We start from the raw sequence: 19,572 nt of genomic DNA, 5'->3' as shown, positions 1-19,572 counted from the left end.
ATATAAAATATTTTAATATGATCTCGATCAAGTTACAAGTAGCATCAGTTCACTTCCGTGATGGGTGAGTGAGTGAAGCACATATCTATTAGTGTTAAGTTGCATAGCCCACAAGATGGATCCATCTTTGGTCTGTAACAAATTAGATAATCTCAACTTCAACAAACTAGATAACAAAGAAGAAAGAACAAAAACAAAGAAAATTACGGCACAGGAACAGGCCTTGCGGCCCTCCAAGCCTGCACCGACCCTGCTGCCTGACTTAACCAAAACTCCCTACCCTTCCAGGGATCATATCCCTCTATTCCCATCCTATCCATGCATTTGTCAAGACACTCCTTAAAAGTCACTACCGTATCCGCTTCCACAATCTCCCTCAGCAGCGGGTTGTAGGCACCCACCACCCTCTGTGTAAAAAACTTGCCTCGTACATCTCCTTTAAACTTTGCCCTTTGCACCTTAAAGCTATGACCCTAGTAATTGACTCTTCCACCCTGGGAAAAAGCTTCTGACTATCCATTCTGTCCATGCATCTCATAATCTTGTAGACTTCTGTCAAGTCGCCCCTCAATCTTTGTCATTCCAGCGGGAACAAACCAAGTTTCTCCAACCTCTCCTCATAGTTAATGTCTTCCATACCAGGCAACATCCTTTTAAATCTTTTCTGTACCCTCTCCGAAGTTTCCATATCCTTCCGGTAGTGTGGCAACCAGAATTGAACACTATATTCCAAGTGCAGCCTAAGGTTCTATAAAGCTACTGCATGACTTGCCAATTTTTAAACTCAATGTCCCAGCCGATGAAGGCAAGCATGCCGTATGCCTTCTTAACTGCCTTCTCCACCTGCATTGCCACTTATAGTGACCTGTGTACTGTACACCCAGATCTCTCTGCCTATCAATGCTCTTAAGAGTTTTACCATTTACTGTATATTTCCTATCTGTATTAGACCATCCAAAATGCATTATCTCACATTTGTCCACAAACATTCAATTCCTCCACCACCAACAACTGTGGCAGTTGTGTGTGCCATCTACAAAATGCACTGAGGGGTTCACCAAGGTTCCGGAGGCAGTACCTTCCAAAACCATGTACATTACCACCTAGCAGGGCAAAGACACCTGAAATCTGGGTAGACAACTGCTTCAGTATCTGAGGAGTCCTGAGTGTTGCTGAGCATTGTACAATCCACTTCTGAACTTATGATGGAAGGAAGATCATTGATGAAGCAGCTGAAGATAGTTGGGCCTAGGAAATTTCCAGAGGTTTAACCCAGTGGCGATGAAGGAACGATAGTTTATTTTCAAATCAGAGATGTGTGTTACTAGGATGGGAACTTGGAGGTGACAATATTCATACGGTTTATGGTGAAAGCTGTTGGTTTGGAAGGTGCTGTTGAAGAAGACTTAGCGGGATAGTGCACAGTGCAGGTCAAGGGATTGGATGTTTAAGATGGCAAATAAGATATATTTTCTTTGTTATGGTTCCCATTCCAAGACAGCAACAGAACTGTCAGTGAAGTGCACAACATGTTATTGTCAACCGTTGTTGCTGGAAGAATTCAAGATCAGTTCAATGTCATGTGTATGCAGAGTAAGAATAGGATGCTATGTCTTAAATGATTCATAAGACAGTATTGGCAGGGTATCAAGGGCAGTTGATGCCTGTGGAACTGAAACCCAGTTTGGGCTACCCCATTCAGGGAGGAATGAAGAGGCAGAAAATTGGGAAAAACATATACTTACAAGTCAGAAGTAAATGATCCTCTCACATACCAGATGTGAGATATCAACATATTTACTTTATAGGGGCAAGGTCTTTAATGAATGAGAAAGTCCCTTTGAACCCTGTAGTACCCCATTAAACTGCATTGTACCTCATTATAACTCTTCTTAAAAATTCATTCATGGGATTTAGGGGTTACTGGCTGGGTCAGCACGTATTGCTCATCCCTAATTGCCCTTAAACTGAATGGCTTGCCAGGTATTTCAGAAAGCATTTTAAGAATCAACCACATTTCTGAGGCTTTGGAGTCACAGGTAAGTACAACCAGGTAAAGATGGCATATGCTTTTCCCTTCAGGACATGAGTCAACCAGCTGGGTATTTGTTGATGACAATCAACGGTGGTCATCATTAATTAGACTTTACAATTCCAATTTTTTTAAAAATTGAATTCAAATTTCATCATCTGCTGTGGTGGGATTTGAACCCTGGGCCCCAGAGTATTACCCTTAGTAATCCAGTGACAAAACCACCACAACATCACCTCCCTTTGCAGTCCAGTGCAGTCCATTGAATCACATTGCAACCCATTACATTTTATTGAACCACTGTCACCATTTATATTGTATTGCAACCCATACTACACAATATTACATTTCAATTATTGGGTAGATTTTTCAAGCCTAACCTCCAAAGGAATCTCTTTTCTCGTTCTTCTGATTCTGCTTGCTTTTACTCCTCCGAATCTGTTTTTCTGTATTTCCTTTTTTGTCATAGCTGTCCTGTGGGATGCCGCTGAAAGACTTTCCTGACTTCAGCTTCTTTTTCTGTTAAGGACAGTAAGAGATGCATCATGATGGTTATTTATTGCCTCCTCACAGGAAGTATAAGCATTGCAATGCCTGATCTGCCATGTCTGAGTGCAGTCCAATGTGTACCACAAGGACATGGGCCAGATGTAGCTGAGTAAACAGAGGGTTATGAACAACACACATCATTGTTAATGTGCAAATCAGCCAGAGTACTATAATGAGGTAGAAAAAACACTTCCCCACAGCAAATAAAATTATGAAAGGTTCAATAAACCAGTTAAATCAGCTGCCTGATGGAATGTCTGCAAAAACAAACCCAGTATGGAAATAAGCTATGGTATGCTTGCCCAACTTCTTGAGATTCATCCAATCACAGCACAGTGGTGAACTGTGAAGCATCACAAACTGCTGGGTGATTTATGCATTTCCAAACAGTATCAGTGATGCATTTCCGTAAGTGGCTGTGTTAGATTAAATCTACATTAAACGCACCACAGAGGGCCTGATTTTTCCATTTTCATTCTAAGTGCTGAATCTGAGGGTAATGCAGATCCGATTTAGAAATCTGCTTTCAGGCACTTCCATACGCTCTCAGCCACCTCCAGTCCCATTCGCGCCATGGGCAGGGCTTAGCGCGGCCGAAATGATCGGAGCTCTGAACTGCGCACGCGCAGTTGGGAAAAAATTTGAAAAAGCGCGCTCGTGTCAGATCACTCCTGGGCCACAGAAAGTGGCCTGGGAGTGGCAAGCAGGAGTGATGGTGCCCACACATCGCTGTGCCCTTATCCACCCCCTCCCACTACCCACACGCATCACTGTCCCCCTTATCAACAACCCCCACCACCTACACATCACTGTCCCCCTTACTCCCCCTCCACTACCCATACACATCACTGTCTCCCTTATCCATTCCCCACCACATCTCAGGCCAGTCGCTACTCCTGCTCCCCCCCTACCGATCGCCCGCACAGTGGCAGTGGAACCCCCCCAGCCCCAAGCCCCGCGCCCCCACCAGAGATCCATCTGCCCCCCACACCAGAGATCTATCTGCCCTCCCCCCCGCAAAAGCTCCACCTGCCCCCACACCCACCCGCGCCTGAGCTACATATTAACCATCTCCCCTCTTCTCGCCCCCTCCCCCGACAATGATCTGGCCTCACTCATTTACCCCCCCCCCCCCCCCCACCCCCAGACAACAATGTGGCCTCACTCATCCCCCCCAGAGAATGGTCCGGCTTCACTAACCGCACCCACCCGCCCCCCTCCTCCAGACAACGATCTGGCCTCACTCCCCACCCACCCCCCACCAGAGAATGATCTGACCTGTCTCCCTCCTCCCCCACCAGTGATCTGAGTCAGGGAGCTGTTGGAAGCTCTGAACGCGCTCTTCAGAAGCTGAAGCGCCCAATTAGACTTTTATTTAACAGGTCCATTACGGCGTGGATCCGGATCGGCAAACAGGGTGGTAAAGGTGAAAATGCTGATAAAGTTGGGCGAGCAGTTAATTCATTCAATTTAAATACATGCAGATGCATTTAAATCGCCATTGCGCCCGTTCTGGGGGCAAATCAAATTGCTGCCATTCCTGGGTTGCGGTAAAGTGGCAATCTGCGTGGACGCGGGCGCGGATCGTGTTAATGGCCTCACACTGACTTTACCACTTTTTTGTAAAATAGGGCCCAGAATGTTGTGTCCAGAAACTAAAAGTGTAAGTACCTTTTAACAGCCTGATGTTTGTTAATATCTATCAATCAACTTCTGGTCCAGGGAGATATGAATTTTAAACATGGACTCTCATTCCTTCAGGTTGTGAATAGTTGTTGGAGATTTTAAAACTCAAATTTTGAGTTTTTACTTTTTTTTCCCACTTCTTTTTTTCTGCCTCCTTTCCATTTTCTCTCTTAATCCAATCATTTTTTCCCTATTTCTCTTTTCTGCACATGATTTGATGTTGAATTCACCCACTTTAATTTATCCTTTTTTCATTATCTCTCAATCCTTGGGCGGGACTCTCCCAAAAAAAAGGCTCAGTGCCAATGTGCAGGAGAAGGGAATATTTCCTGCCCAATTTTTGGCCATATTTACATACTTGGGTGTATTTGGATGAATCTCCAACCCTCGGAGCATTGCAGAGTTTCTCAGCACTCTGGTAAGTGCTGGGCAGGGTCTATTCCTGTCCGGGCGGCAGGCAGCATTGTGCTGAATGGGACACTATGCATGCATTGATTTGTCAGAGTGGAGATCGGCGCGTGCGCAGTAGCCCCCACCCACCCCACCCCATTGCCTACCTCCTGATCGCTGACTTTCCCAATCGCTGGCCAGCCTGCAACTCCCCTGATTGCTGACACCCTACCCCCGATTGTTGCCTCCTGAACTTCCCAAGGCCAGTCCCTATGTCCCTCCACCCTTGGCCTGCCCTGATCTCTCCCCCAAAAACCCTCAGCCTGTCCAGAACAACCCTCTGCTCCTCCACCACCACCCCCCCCCCCCGACCTCAGCAGCTCCAACCCCTCCCCACAACACTGATAACCAGCCCCGACTCATCGGACAGTCCCAAATCACCGACCCCAAAGGCCAGCCCCGACTCCACCCACCTCCCTACCCCACCCCGGCAAGCCCAACACACCCACCCCACCCCGACGGCCAGCCCCGATCACCGCCTCCCTCTCTCTCCCACTGATCCCCAATGCACATTTGCAGCAACCCTCCTCTACCACCGATCACTGCCCCCCCTCCCCCCAAATCGGCCCTGTGTCCCCAGTATGGCCTACCCCCTCTGGCCCCACCCCCTTGGCACAGCTTGGTGCCCAGTGGGCATTGCCAATGTGCCCGGTGGGCTGTGCCAATTGGCCCCTTGAACAGTGCCAGGGTGCCAAACTGGCACTGCCCAATTGGGAAGCCCCTTCCTACAACCTCCTGGGGTGGGGCCTCAATAGTCTCTGCTCCCTCCAGCGGGGTCAGGATGCCTGTTCCCTGTTAGTGGGGAGCAGTCGTAAATACCACTGAAGGGAAGCACTTCCGGCACAGAGCTGATTATGCTCAAAAAATGTGCCTGGGAGAATCGCGATCAGCGTTAACACTGGTCGCGAACCTTGTTACGGGATCCTTGCTGGTGCCTCCCAGCCCGCTGCGCTGCTCGAACAGTGATGCGAGAATCCTTGCCCTTATTTTTCATCTGTCAAGATGATACACCATTTGCCCTGTTGTTCACAAATACCAGAGCTGCCTTGTTACTCATGCTATGAACTCACCTTTTCCACTGAAAGTCCGCAAAAACAAAACAGATGTGAACAAATCTAACTAATGGGGCAAGCTGCAAAATGTCACATCCCAGCTCAGTCTCGCCCATTCGGTGGGTAAGAGATTCCTCCAAGCCACTTATTCACATAAGGAAATTCCATTTCCATGATATGGACTTCTCACTATTCTTATTGTAAGAAGTTTCACAACACCAGATTAAATTCCAACAAATTTATTTGGAATCACAAGCTTTCGGAGTATTGCTCCTTCATCAGGCTCCTCTCCCTGTTGGACTTTAACCTGGTGTGATAAGACTTCTTACTATGCCTACCCCAGTCCAAGCCAGCACCTCCAGATCATACTCTTATTGTAACACACCCTGCCCTCCACAAAGCTAAGGTATAGAGTGGCAAGAACCAAGGTTTTGGTATACCTAAATGAGGCAGAGTAGAATTGAACCTGTTAAAGTGAAATATGCAACAAACATGCTGCATAAAATTAAACTGGAGCACCAAAGAGGATAATACTGTTTTTAATTTTGAAAATCAATTTAATAGGAATAAGTAAGGGTAGTTAGAGGCTGTGTCAGATTCTCCATTATCCCCTGTTAGTGACTGGACCTTACCTTCTTGGAGTCGCAGGAGCCCACAGTCTCCTTGTCCTGTCTGTGCTCTAAGGCTGGGCTTCTTCTCTGTGCGTTGCTACCTGGTAGAGGTCGACCTTCAACTTCTGCTAACACACACTGCTGGTAAAGGGGGGACTTCACAAAACGTGTGTAGCTGTCAAATTTCATCAGGTTAAAGATCTATAGAGGGAGAAATATAATGTAGTGCGGTAAATAGAAAATTCTAATGGAAGAATTAAGGAACAGTATAGTAGAATAGAATCCCTGTAGTGTAGGAGGCCATTTGTCTCATCGAATCTGTACCGACTCCCCAATAGAGCATCCCACATAGGCCCATCACCCCACCCCCAACCCATTATCCTCATAACCCCATGCATTGACCATGGTTAATCCACCTAACAGCTTTGGATTGTGGGAAGAAACTGGAGCACCCGCACAGACAAGCTATTATGCTACTGGCTGCACATCATTGTTCACCAAATGCTGGGAGGTAGATGGGGGAGCAAATTTGGAGGCAAATATCAGAAAGGTGGGGGAACTTTAGCAATAATGGGGGGTTTCCAACTAAAGACCACTTAAAGGACATCAAGAGTGAAGGAATTCCTGAAATGTGTACAAGAATTTTTTTTGATAAATTAGATTGCAGCTCAGTGAAGAAGGAAGCAATCTGGGGAGTACAGTGAAGCATGCTTTAATGGAAGAAAAATTGAGGAACAGTGATCATAATATTGCCAAGTTTAGAATAACTGTTGTAAAGGACATGGAACAAGTAGATTGAAAACTATTTTACTGGTGGAGAATTAATTTTAGCAAGTTATAAAGTGATGGCAAACTCCAGATGGTTCCATCAGGCTTACATCAATAGTTACTCTGAAAAAGTCAGAAGAATTAAAATTTCTTCCAATATCTGGGTAACTCCTGCAAATGCCAGGCTGGCCACCCGATGGGACCCCTCCACAGACTACCTACCTCCCTCGGTATTCTTCACCAACATGACCTCCCGCTAAGGATTACACCTACGCATCCCCCCCCACAACCAGGATCTGACTCTTCCCCCTGCCCCCACCCCTGTGACCCAACTCCTTCATGACTCAACTTATCTCAACATGATGATCCAACCCAACTAACACCAATTTCCTTCCTCCGATGACCACTTCACCCCCATGCTCTCAATTCCTTGACCTCTCCACCTCCTGAATCACCCTCCTCACCCCTCCACCCCTGACCTCTGACCTTCTCCACTCAAGTTTTCTAGATGAAATAAGCATGCATTAAATTATTCTAAATCCTGTGTGTCACAGTGGTTAGCACTGCTGCCTCACAACACCAGGGACCCAGCTTCGGTCACTGTCTGTGTGGAATCTGCATGTTCGCCCCATGTTTGCATGGATTTCCTCTGGGTGCTCCAGTTTCCAGCTATATTAAATTGCCCCTTAGTGTCAGGTGTCCAGCTAGGATAAGTGTGTGAGGTTATGGGGGTGGAGTCTGGGTGGGATTGTGGTTGGTGCAGAGTTGATGGGCCGGATGGCCTTCTTCTGTACAGTAGGATTCTATAATTCTGCGGCTATCGCTTTCTAGCACGAGTAGAAAGTTATAGATTAATAATGGTGACAAAGTTTTAGAGGGGCATGCATAGGAGAGACAGAGAGCATCGGTGAAGGTGAAGAAGAGAATAGATAGAGGTTTTTGGGCGGCGCGGTAGCACAGTGGTTAGCACTGCTGCTTCACAGCTCCAGGGACCTAGGTTCAATTCCCGGGTCACTGTCTGTGTGGAGTTTGCACATTCTCCTTGTGTCTGCGTGGGTTTCCTCTGGGTGCTCCAGTTTCCTCCCACAGTCCAAAGATGTGCGGGTTAGGTTGTTTGGCCATGCTAAATTGACCGTACATGCATAGGTTAGAGAGGATTAGTAGGTAAAATATGTTAGGATTGGGGGTAGGGCCTGGGTGGGATTGTGGTCAGTGCACACTCGATGGGCCGAAAGGCCTCTTTCTGTACTGTAGGGTTTCTATGGTTTTCAAGATTGCATGCATTTGATAGAGTAATGAGAAACAGTTTCAAAGTTTCCAGTTTTAAAAAGTTCTCAAGCAGAGAAAGCAGACTTAAGGTAAATAAAAAAGGAAATAAAGATACAATGATGAAAAAAATGCAAAGATTTGTGATAATCTGGAACAAGCAGTCTGAAAGGGTAGTGGAAACAGCTTCAACTAAAAATTTCAAATGGAAATTAGATGAATACTTAAATGAGAAAAATTTGCATGTTTTGAGGACAGGCCAATGGAAAGGGAGGAATTAATTAGATCCTTTGAACAGACATAACAGGCCAAAAGCCCCACTCTGCTGCGTGATTCTGTGATTCTTAAAATGACTTCCACAGGAAAAGAAAAATCTAACTAACCAATGCAGAGTTTTTTTTTGCTTTGCTAGAGTCCTCAGCGTACAATTATCAGTCCAGTGATGGATAATCATGTGCTGGCATTGATTTGATTTGATTTGATTTATTATTGTCACTCGTATTAGTATACAGTGAAAAGTATTGTTTCTTGCGTGCTATACAGACAAAACATACCGTTCATAGAGAAGGAAATGAGAGGGTGCAGAATGTAGTGTTACAGTCATAGCTAGGGTGTAGAGGTAGGTTCACTCAAACACCTGATGGCAGCAGGGAAGCATCCTGCATTTAAATATCCTACACTTTATAGGGCTGGTATCTCACTGCCTCTCAATGTCCCAAATGTTTATAGAATCATTGAAGTGCTTTTGAAGTGTAATCACTGTAGTAATGTAGGAAACCTGACAGTCAATTTGCATACTGCAAGCTCCCTCAAAAAGCAATGTGACAAATGACCAGATAACCAATTTTAAAGATACTGATTGAGGATAAAATATTTATCAGAGTGTGTTAAACCTCCTGCTCTTCTGCAAAACAGTGCAGTCCACCAGAAAGGTGAGGTAAGGCCTCAGTTTAACATTGCATCAAAGCATGGTATCTCCTACAGTACAGTATTCGCTCATTTTGAACTGTAAACTCTATTGAAATGATGTATTAATGGGCAGGATTTTCTAGCCGCTCTGCAAGTGTGTTTTCTAGTAGCAGAGGCAGTTTGCTATTGCCCACTGGCAGGATCTTTCAGTCTTGCCAAAGTCTATGACTTTTTGTATGTCTCACCCGCCCTGCCGCTAGGGAGCCTGCCATTGGGTGGAGGATGTCTTCAGGGAGACCGGAAGATCCTGCTGGCAGGAAAGGCCGGAAAATCCTGTTCTAAGTCTCTGGAATAGAGGTTGGCTTAATGAACATCTGATTCTGAGATGGGAATACTGCCACTGAGCTTTGGCTGACATCTAGATCAATAGGATAGATGCTGGCTGATTATTTAAAACAGCAGAGATAGCCAAGGATTGCTTTCAAACAAGCAATGCAAAATGATCCAATATTTTGTTGAGTGTGTTGGCAAGTTGAAACAAATATAAATACCATCACTTTGTCTTTGCTTGCTCCTACCATCTTCAGATTCTTAAAACTTTGGGCCAGAAGTTTCTCTGTGCTTATCTTCAGGTTTGAAATTGGTTTTGTGCATAGTTGGCATGTCCCATCCTGGAGGCATGAAGACTAGTCAAGGTTTCCCAGACAAACTCTTCCTGAAGATACTGGCTCTAAGACTGTGAACTAATACCAGAGATGACTTAGGTAGAGCCCTCAGCCTACGATTATTTACCCAGTGATGGATAATCATGTGCTGCCATTGTGCTGGCTCCTGCATTTATATATCCTACACTTTAGGGCTAGTACCTCACAGCATCTGGTTGTCCTAAATGTTTTCATAACCAGAGGTGATTGCTGACAGTTCAACACTTGATCACATGTTGGAAGGACTGGAAGAGCGTACCTGAAGCTGTTGTGCTTTGAACATATCTGATTTGGGGTCATTGAGAATGTCCTCCTCCAGTTGTGCCTGTCTATCGATGTTGATGGGGCTGAGGGAATTGCTGGACAGGTACGTGCTGTAGATCTCACTAGCATTCTTTGAAAGCTTAACACAAGAACAGAAAGAAAAGAGTCAACACAGTATCAGTCATGTAATGAAGGGAGCTATATGTGAGTGATTAAAGGAATATATAAAATATATGATTAAGAAACATAAGTCCAGCTACTCTCACAGTTACCTCAGCTACACTCCTCACACTCTCCTTCCAAGCTGGAAGACACTATTCCCCATTCTTCCAATTTCTTAAACTCCAACATATCTGTTCTGACAATGCAGTGTTTCACACCAATGCTATCCATATGCCCTTTTACTTTCTGTTGAGGATTCCTCCCCCCACTCCCACACCATATTTGACATTTCTTTTCCATTTCTAACATTTCTCCTCATGCTTTTTTCCTGCTCCCACAAAAGTGCAGTTATGTTCCAGGCCACACTCTTCACCTCACAAGTCTCCATTCAACAGATCATTCTGTGCCATTTTTGATACCAATAGCATGAAGCCATCATCAAACAGGCCTTCACCTCCTCTCCCTTCTCAGCATTCCAAAGGCGACACACTGTCCTTGCCTCAAACACCCTAACACCCTGTCCCCTTCCCATGCAAGCATAGGAAACCATAAGACCATAAGATATAGGAGCAGAATTAAGCCATTTGACCTATTGCGTGATGCTGTCCTTGCTCTAATTGCTCTGTCTTTCTCACTGTCCATGGCCCTAAACATTTCTTCCAGGTGAAGCAGTGGTTTAGTAGTAATTCTATCGACTTAGTGTACTTCGATGTTCACAGCACAAAATGCAATACAACAGCAAGATCAAATGGAGATTGAATGACTACTTTGTGGAATGTTTCCACTCAGTCCAAAGAGTGTGACCCTGAGCTGTCGGTCACTTGTCATTTTAATTCTCCCCACTACCCCCACTCTGACCTCTCTGCTCTTGACATCCGATATGGTTCCAACGAAGCTAAATGCAAGATCGAGGAACAGTATTTCATCTTTTGATTGTGCACTTTACAAACTTTCAAACTCAACATTGAGTTCAGTCATTTCAGATGATAGCCTTTGCACCTTTTGTTTTAGTGTTATTTTTTGCTTTTTCTTACTTTTAGATTGCATCTGTTGATAATAATGCTGCTTTTCCTGTTCACATTTCCTGAATCACATCTTTCGTTTCTTGTTCCATTACCATCTCTTTTTGCCTTGACCACCATACATTTTGTCATCTTATCTCTTCTTCCGGCCTCATGCAGACGTTCCCTTTTGTTCTTCCCCTCTCCCTGTCACACCTGTCCCCCCGCCTCTCCACTTCTACCCTTCCCCCATTTTCCTGCATTGTGTTCCAAGTTTTGATGCAAGTTCCTCAACCTGAACTGTTTCTCTTTCCAGAGGTGTGATTTTGATTGAGGAGCATTTCAGACATTTTCCTTTCATATTTATGATTTTTCGCATGTTTTGCTTGTGAATCATAAGAGATCTTTGAAGGTTACAAGTCTGAAAGGTTAGATGTTGCAGTGTAATTCATTAAGAAGCAATTGACTGGCCAATCAATGGGAATCGAGATTAAACAGCAGACTCAATGGTTAGGATTTTGTCAGGCCAGCAGGGGTCTCACCAGCAGGTCGGAAAACAGCGAGGAACTCCCTGTCAGTTTTGTGTGGGAGCTCAGAGAGAATTGAATGCCATCCAGGCACATACGTAGCCACCATTTCTGCGATTAAGGTCCCCGGCAGTGAAAGTCCTGCCCGGCCAGAGTTACCAACCAATCAGAGCCTCTCGGCCACCACAACCACCGGGATGCAGTACTGGACATTGCAGTGGCAGGGTCTGGCATTGCATCCAACAGAGGCCCAGCATCTTCAAGGGACGCCAAGCCATAGGTGAGTGATGACAGGATGGGGAAGGGGAAGGGGGTTGGGGGGTGGTATTCATGGACAAAGGCAGCAGTTTGCTGGGCAGTTTTCAGAAGATGTGGGAAAGCTCTGCACTTAATCCCACATTAAACTGCACTGGGCTCAGTGATCATGGGTGTTGATTGCTTCATTAATTCGTCTCATTGATATTCCATTGGAGGTGGCCAAGAAATCCCCATCTGTTCCTCCCCCACTCCGACTTAATCCGGGGAGGTTTTGTTACCTCTGAGAGACTGACTCTAGTGCCCCCTCATGATTAAGTGGGTCTGGTCACCATGTTTCCCACCATACTGAATGGCACTACATCTAGCGTAATGTTCAGGGAGAGAGCAGTTAATGTATTGTACAGGTTTCTGTGAGATATTGGAAGCACCTAGCACTGATTCATTCAAATACCAATTAAACAGATTTTTATTTTAGAAAGCAATGATTTGTGATTCAGAATATGAATAAGTTGTGCTAAATGTAGCATACCTTTGGAGGAAAAGGCTGTCCATTCTGCTATCAACAGATTAATCATTTTTAAATGTTCTTTCATGGAATGTGGTTCAGCCGCTAGTATTTGTTGCCCTTCCCCAGTTGCCGTCTGAGGGCATTTAAGTGTCAATCACTTTACTGTGGATCTGGAGTCACAGGTGGGCCAGACCAGGGAAGGAAAGTGGATATCTTTCCCTGAAGGGCATGGGTGAGGCAGATAGGTTTTTACAACAATTGAAGTAATCGTGGTCATGATTACTGAGACTAGTTTTAATTCCAGATTTTTTTCGTAATTAACTAGCTGAATTAAGCAATTGAATTTAAATTCCACCAGCTGCTGTGGTAGGATTTAAACCTGTATCCCTAGAGTTTTAGCTCTCGATTACTAGTCCAGTAGCCTTACTACTACACCATCTTGTCAACTATCATGGTAGTAAGAGGTGTGCTAAGTAGACCGTTTTTTGTCTATCATTTCTTCTGTTTGTAGAATTATGGAATCCCACAGTGCAGAAGAAGGCCATTCGGCCTATCAAGTCTGCACCATCAACAATTCTATCCTATCCCCCTAACCCCACAGATTTACCCTAGCTAGTCATCCTGACACTAAGGGGCAATTTAGCTTGGCCAATCCGCCTAACTCACACAGCTTTGGATTGTGGAAGGAAACCAGAGCACCCGGAGGAAACCCACGTAGACGTGGGGAAAACGAGCAGACTCCACACAGGCAGTAACCCGAGGTCGGAATTAAACCTGGGTCCCTGGCAAGGTGAGGCAGGAGTGCTAACCACCCGAAATTCTCCCACCTTACTCTCACATCCCACCCAGAACTGGGGGCTTCTGTAAAGAGCATCACTGTCCACCCAAAAAAATTAACTGACCCCCAATTTCAGAGTTGAGGGTCAAAGGTTATGAAGTTAGGCAAGGGCAGATTAAAGTCCCACTTTGCTGAGGACCACTCGTCATTGGATCAAACAGGAAATTAGCGGTCTCATGGTCCAAATTTGGGCATGATCGCTGTCCATTCAGGCGAATACATGGGGGCCAAACAGCAAATAGACTACTCTATCTCTGCTACTGCCTTCTGGAAGACAGAAGAAAGTTGAAGACATACAGAATGCTTGTGGAGAAAATAGAATCGGCCAACACTTACTTGGTCCAAGTCATCTGGTGGGATCTGTTGAAAACGTTCGCAAGCTTGCCAAAATAATATGTTTTCCGCACTGAATTCCTTCTTTAAAAACTCCTAAGGAAAGAGGAGACAGTTGCAGTTATTATGGAAAAGGTGTATTGGGTCAACTCAACCTCACTGATATCCCTTAGCACCTTCCTCTCTCCAGAAACATAGCAACTGGCACTATAGCTATCATGACAACAAGTTATATTTTTATAGCATTTTTACTATAGAAAAACATCCTCAAGTGTTTCACAGAGACATCATTCACAGAGCAACAGGGTGGCGTGGTGGCACAGTGGTTGGCACTGCTGCTTCACAGCGCTAGGTTCAATTCCCGTCTTGGGTCACTGTGTGGACTTTGCACATTCTCCCCGTGTCTGCACTGGTTTCCTCCAGGTGCTCTAATTTCCTCCCATAGTCTGAACAAAGTGCCAGTTAGGTGCATTGGCCATGCTAAATTCTCCCTTAAGTGTACCCGAACAGGCGCCGGAGTGTGGTGTCTAGGGGATTTTCTCAATAACTTCACTGCAGTGTTAATATAAGCCTACCTGTGACACTAATAAATAAGCTTTAAGATTAAAAACAAAGGTCAGAGAGATGTCTGAGTCCTACACTGTAAAGGGAACAGGAGTGATCCAAATTCATGGTTCTACTCTCTACCAGAAGTGAAAAAGGTTTAGAGTCGACACTATGCAGAAATCAGGAGTGAAGCAGAATGTCAGCAATCAATTGAGATGAGGCCTAATTGACAGGCTTGGCTTGTAGTCAGACAGGGGGATTCTGTGAAGGCACATCGAGCCCTGACCCAGACAGGATGGGTGATGGTGGATGGGGTGATGCTGATGGTTGGGGTGGGGGGTTAGTGGTTGCGTGAGGAGGGGTGATGTAGTTTTCTGCTACACTGTGTCCAGTCAGGAGTGATACCATTCCACTATGTGGAGTCAGGACATTTCCCCAAAGAACAAGACAAAATCTGGCTGTGCAACCCCCCACCCCACCCCCCGGTCTCCATCATATGTCACTCACCAATATCTTGGTCCAATTTGGCACTCTTTTGAATTGGCTTGCCTTTTAGACACGTTCTGGGAATTTCTGATTAAGATGAGAAGTTCTAGAAAATGTAATCTTTCCCAGCATTGAAGTTGTTCCCACAAGTACACAAACTATTTTTCACCGCAGGAAAAAATATCCCACCAATATCATATGACAATGACTCACCACCGACTAATTTCATTTCCTACCAGACAAATATGAATTTATTAGTTAGATGCACCTCAGCTTTATTACAAAACTATTCTCGAGTCAGTAGAATTCTGACCCCAAAAGAGGTCGGGTGGGAGCTTGAAGTGTTAAAAATCTGAATCCAGATTTCAACTCATCCAATTCCAGTATTGATGAAGGAAAGGTGGGCTGGGGATCTTTAAGCAGAGGGGGTGGTGAGTGCAGCCAATCCAGTCCCAGAAGGCAGGTTGGTAATTTTTAACATATGCCTCATATTTATATACCATTTCAACCTTAACTTTAACTAACTGGGCTTCTTGGGCCTTGGGGAACCTGTCAGCCACAGAGAGGCAATAGGCAGCCAGGTCCAGGGGATGAATGTCATTTCTGATCCCCTGCTGAATACAGTTTACCTGCAGTAGGGCATCCTCTCCCACACTAAGTGGCACCTCACTCTGCCAAGCTCCCCTCACACCTATTAACTTACTCTACTGAGGCCACTGCCCTCACTGCATCCTGAGGCTTCCAAACCCCCTCGAAAGGCCCATTATGTTTCCCTGAGATCTTTGACCACCTGTCTGAGCTCTCCAATCTTTCCCTCAGGCCTTTCATTCTTCATGCCTCCCATTCATAACCATTCCACCATCAAACTTCCAGCGTCCACGATATTCTTCTTTTGCCCAATTAACAGCCCTAACCCCACACAAGGGTGAAACCACACCACTCCTTCTCATGCAACTGCACCCCCCATCCCCCTTCCTACACCCCAACCACCACCACCACCAGCCCTACTACAACCACCAAGGTCAATGTGCCTTCCCAGAATCTCCCTGTCTGACTGCAAGTCAAGCCTGTCAATTAGGCCTGATCTCCAGGTGGCCAATTAGTTGCTGACTGTAGTATGGAGGTGCATATTCTAACTACACTGGGTAAAGAAGCTTCATCTGAATTTCCTACTGGATTTATCGGTTAACATCTCATGTTTATATTGGTTAGGTTTGTTCTCCCAGACAAGAAAAAGATCTATTCTACTTCTAACTTATCAACTTCCTTCACAAGGGTTAGAGGTCCCTATGAGTTAAGTCCTCAGCCTTCTCTTTCCTATAGCAAAAAACTTAACCCAATCAACCTTTTCTTATTAGTAGATTTTCTGATAACAGCTACCAAGAAAAGTGAAAAAAACCAAGACATTTCAGTAGAGTTGCCAATGGAACAGTCGCTGCTACAATTCAATGACAACTGCTCTTGGGGCAGTTTCGGTGAACACTATGGTTAATCCTTGAAATGCTTCTGAAAATTCCACAGTATTCAGCAAAATGCCTCAGATATTTCTCAACCTATGTGAATTAGTCCAACATATTCAGACATACAGGCAGGATAGTAGGATAATCTAAGGTTACTGTAAAAATTACTAGACTTGAAGAATGAGATTTCCCATCTCGATAGAGGCAGGCATCGTCATGAGCAGGACGGGAATACTTGGAGAGCCAAAGGTTCTCAGTGATGCCCCTCAGTCTGAAAGAAAATCCCGCCCATAATCAAAACAATAGCAGTTCAGTTCCCACTGTGGTAAATTAACAATTTGAACGGAGCTTTAAAATAATTCATCTGCTAATTGAGAAGTTGGGGGAATCAACAAAAGTGGCCACAATACTTTATTAAGTGGCTCACTAATACTCTTTAGGGAAAGAAACTTCACCCTATCTGGTCAGCCGCACACTAATATGGTTGATGCATAACTGCCCTGTACATGATCTAATATGCTATTCAATTAAATGGGTGGCATGGTGGCATAGTGGTTCGCACTGCTGCCTCACAGCGCCAGGGACCCAGGTTCAATTCCAGCCTCAGGTCACTGTCTGTGTAGAGTTTGCACATTCTCCCTGTGTCTGTGTGGGTTTCCTCTGGGTGCTCCAGTTTCCTCCCACAGTCCAAAGATGTGTAGGTTAGGTTGATTGACCATGCTAAATTGATCCAAGTCCCGGGGGATTAGTAGGGTAAATATGTGGGGCTATAGGAATAAGGCCTGGGTGGGATTGTAATCGGTGCAGGCTCAATGGGCCAAATGGCCTCCTTCTGCATTGTAGGGATTCTATTCTATGGATCAAAGGTGCTTGCTACCTGCACATCAAGAATAACCACAATCTTCTCAGGACAATGAGAAGTGGGCAATAAATGTTGCCCTTGCCAGAGAAACTCACATTCTGAGAATGAATCCAATGTAATCAGCAATAAGAAGGGTCTCCAGAATGACCCTCTCCTATGATCATAGACAACGCACAGTTGTTATGTACCCTGAACATTGGACAACTTCCCACCTGATTTACATAGTATCTCTTTCCACTCTAAGATGTCCAAAAGCACTTTACAATCAATGAAACAAAATGGTTAATGAGCCAAAGAAGGAGACATTAGGAGGTTTGACATAAAGATGGCCTTTGAGGGATGGATTGAAAAAAGGAGAGGATAGAAAAAGGGAGGAAAGGTTTGGAGAGAGAATTCCAGAGCTTGGGAATTAGGCAGCTGAATTAGGCAGCCACTAATGTAGGGCTGTAGGTAGAAGGAGATGAAAGAAAAGAGCTTTAGGCCCTGCCAGAGTCAGCCTGTGGGCTATGAGAAAGAAACCTGACAGAGATACAAAAGGAGGGAAACAGATTAGGCCATAAAGAGACTGTAATTAAAGTTGACTTATTGAGAGAAAGGGGAAAGAGGGGACACAGCAGAGAATGACTAGTTTGTCTTAGTGACACACAACACAGAATGATGAACAGCGGTTGGGGGGGGGGTCGGTGGTGGGTGAGGCAGCTGAAAAAAGATAGTTGAGAAGAAGCTGGGTTATCCTTAATTTCCAGAAAGACCCGCAAGTCATGGCTGTTTGCGGCAAATGTGCTGAATGGTGAATACTTACTGTGAAATATTTCACGCCAACGGGATCTTGCAGAAGCCGTTCAAAGGACACTGCCCAGCTGGCCACTGATCGCTCAGCATAACACACACTGTTCTGAACATTGGGAAGGCTGGCATTGCTGTTTAGGCTCTGGTCACTTCCACAACCATCAACATCAGTGATGTTCAACTCTGTGGAGATTAAGTCATGTTATCGTCTTCGGATATCAAAGCATAAGTTGCGCAAAAAAACCCATCAATTCTATAAATGGAACTTGCACTGAATGTATGCAGCTGTATGCTAGATACAGTATCTCAAAGGTCCAGGAAGGAAAGAACCATTCATGCCCTCAAGCCCCAATCTTTGAGTTGGATCATATGTAACCTGGATATGAACTTTATTTATCCGCTTTTCTGCCGTATCTTTTAATATCTTTACCCAACAACAATGTGGGAAATTTCACAGAGATTTCAACTGATTATCAGCAAACATGGTTTCAACATATTTAATCCAAAGTTACTGTAAAGAAAACCAAGCAAAGGAATAAATCAGGGAAGATAGAAGCAGACAGGCTCCACACATCGAAAAGCCTAATATAAAGGGTCATGGATAATTGGATGTCAGAGATTTGGAACTGAGAACAGGAAAAACCTCTTCACACAGAGAGCTGTCAAGCAGTGAAATCCACTTCCAGGATTAATGGTTGAAGCAAAAATGACTTCAACATTGACAATTTGATGAATGGTGCTTGAAGGGAAAGAGGGTGAAGGGTTAATGGAAGAGTGGGTAGGATGGGATGTTTGCATGGACACTAAATGCGAACACAGACTGGTTGAACTGATCCTTATACATTGTCAATTTGTCAATACAAAGGCTCATTGGGCCTGACGTTCATTTGCAACACTATAAAAACCTAGCTAGGTTTTGCAATGTCAGACAGCACTGCTAGTCACTTTCTATGTAGTCTTTATGGTGTTCTTCAAGGTTAAAGGTGCTGGATGTGCTGAAACAATTGTTTTGGCACTATTCTGATCAAAGCAGTCTCAGCAGAAATCCTGGTAATGGAAGAGAACTCAAGAGTAACTCTGAAGATCTAAGAAGGCAGTAGAAAGTTGGCAACTCTGAGCTATGGGCCATTAGGGTGATGGTAACCCTTTGGATCAATAGTATTCTGTTTGGCACAGGGGTTGTGAAAATAAGTTGGAGCTTGAGGGCACACATGGGAATCTAGGTGAACAGAGTCTTGGGAGATGAGATTGAAATCCGGCAAAGAGGGCCATCGTTCAGGTTGCCCAAATTGGAGCAACTTTTGGGGAGAATTCTAGGGCACAATCTTTGAAGGTAAAGACTGGAATCCCTCGAGAGAGAGAGATGGAGTTTCAAGAAGATTGGTTGACTCATAGTGTTTATTTACATTATTATTGAGAAATCCATGGAATATATCTTGGTCACATTTACCACCTGCTTGACCAGTCTATTGATTTACATGTTTCTCAGCAACCCAGAATGTTGGAGTATA

At 44.7% G+C, this 19,572-nt stretch overlaps 1 protein-coding gene across 1 annotated transcript in view; it reads right to left on the bottom strand.

Moving 5' to 3' along the window:
• LOC145351302 (regulator of G-protein signaling 14-like) overlaps positions 1–19,572 on the bottom strand; it is a 97,264-nt gene that overhangs the window by 34,995 nt on the left and 42,697 nt on the right. The window contains exons 3-7 of the mRNA XM_080200927.1: positions 18,075–18,244; positions 13,922–14,014; positions 10,287–10,430; positions 6,426–6,581; positions 2,413–2,551 (exon numbers count right to left, since the gene is read on the bottom strand). Coding sequence (XP_080057053.1) covers positions 2,413–2,551; positions 6,426–6,581; positions 10,287–10,430; positions 13,922–14,014; positions 18,075–18,244 — 702 coding nt within the window. The remainder of the gene's footprint in view (positions 1–2,412; positions 2,552–6,425; positions 6,582–10,286; positions 10,431–13,921; positions 14,015–18,074; positions 18,245–19,572) is intronic.

The sequence above is a fragment of the Carcharhinus amblyrhynchos genome, chromosome 13, assembly GCF_965287045.1.
Source record: "Carcharhinus amblyrhynchos chromosome 13, sCarAmb.v2.hapA, whole genome shotgun sequence".
Classification (NCBI taxonomy): Eukaryota; Metazoa; Chordata; class Chondrichthyes; order Carcharhiniformes; family Carcharhinidae; genus Carcharhinus; species Carcharhinus amblyrhynchos.
Note: the sequence above shows the minus strand (reverse complement) of the source record. Positions and strands in the feature narration are given on the sequence as shown.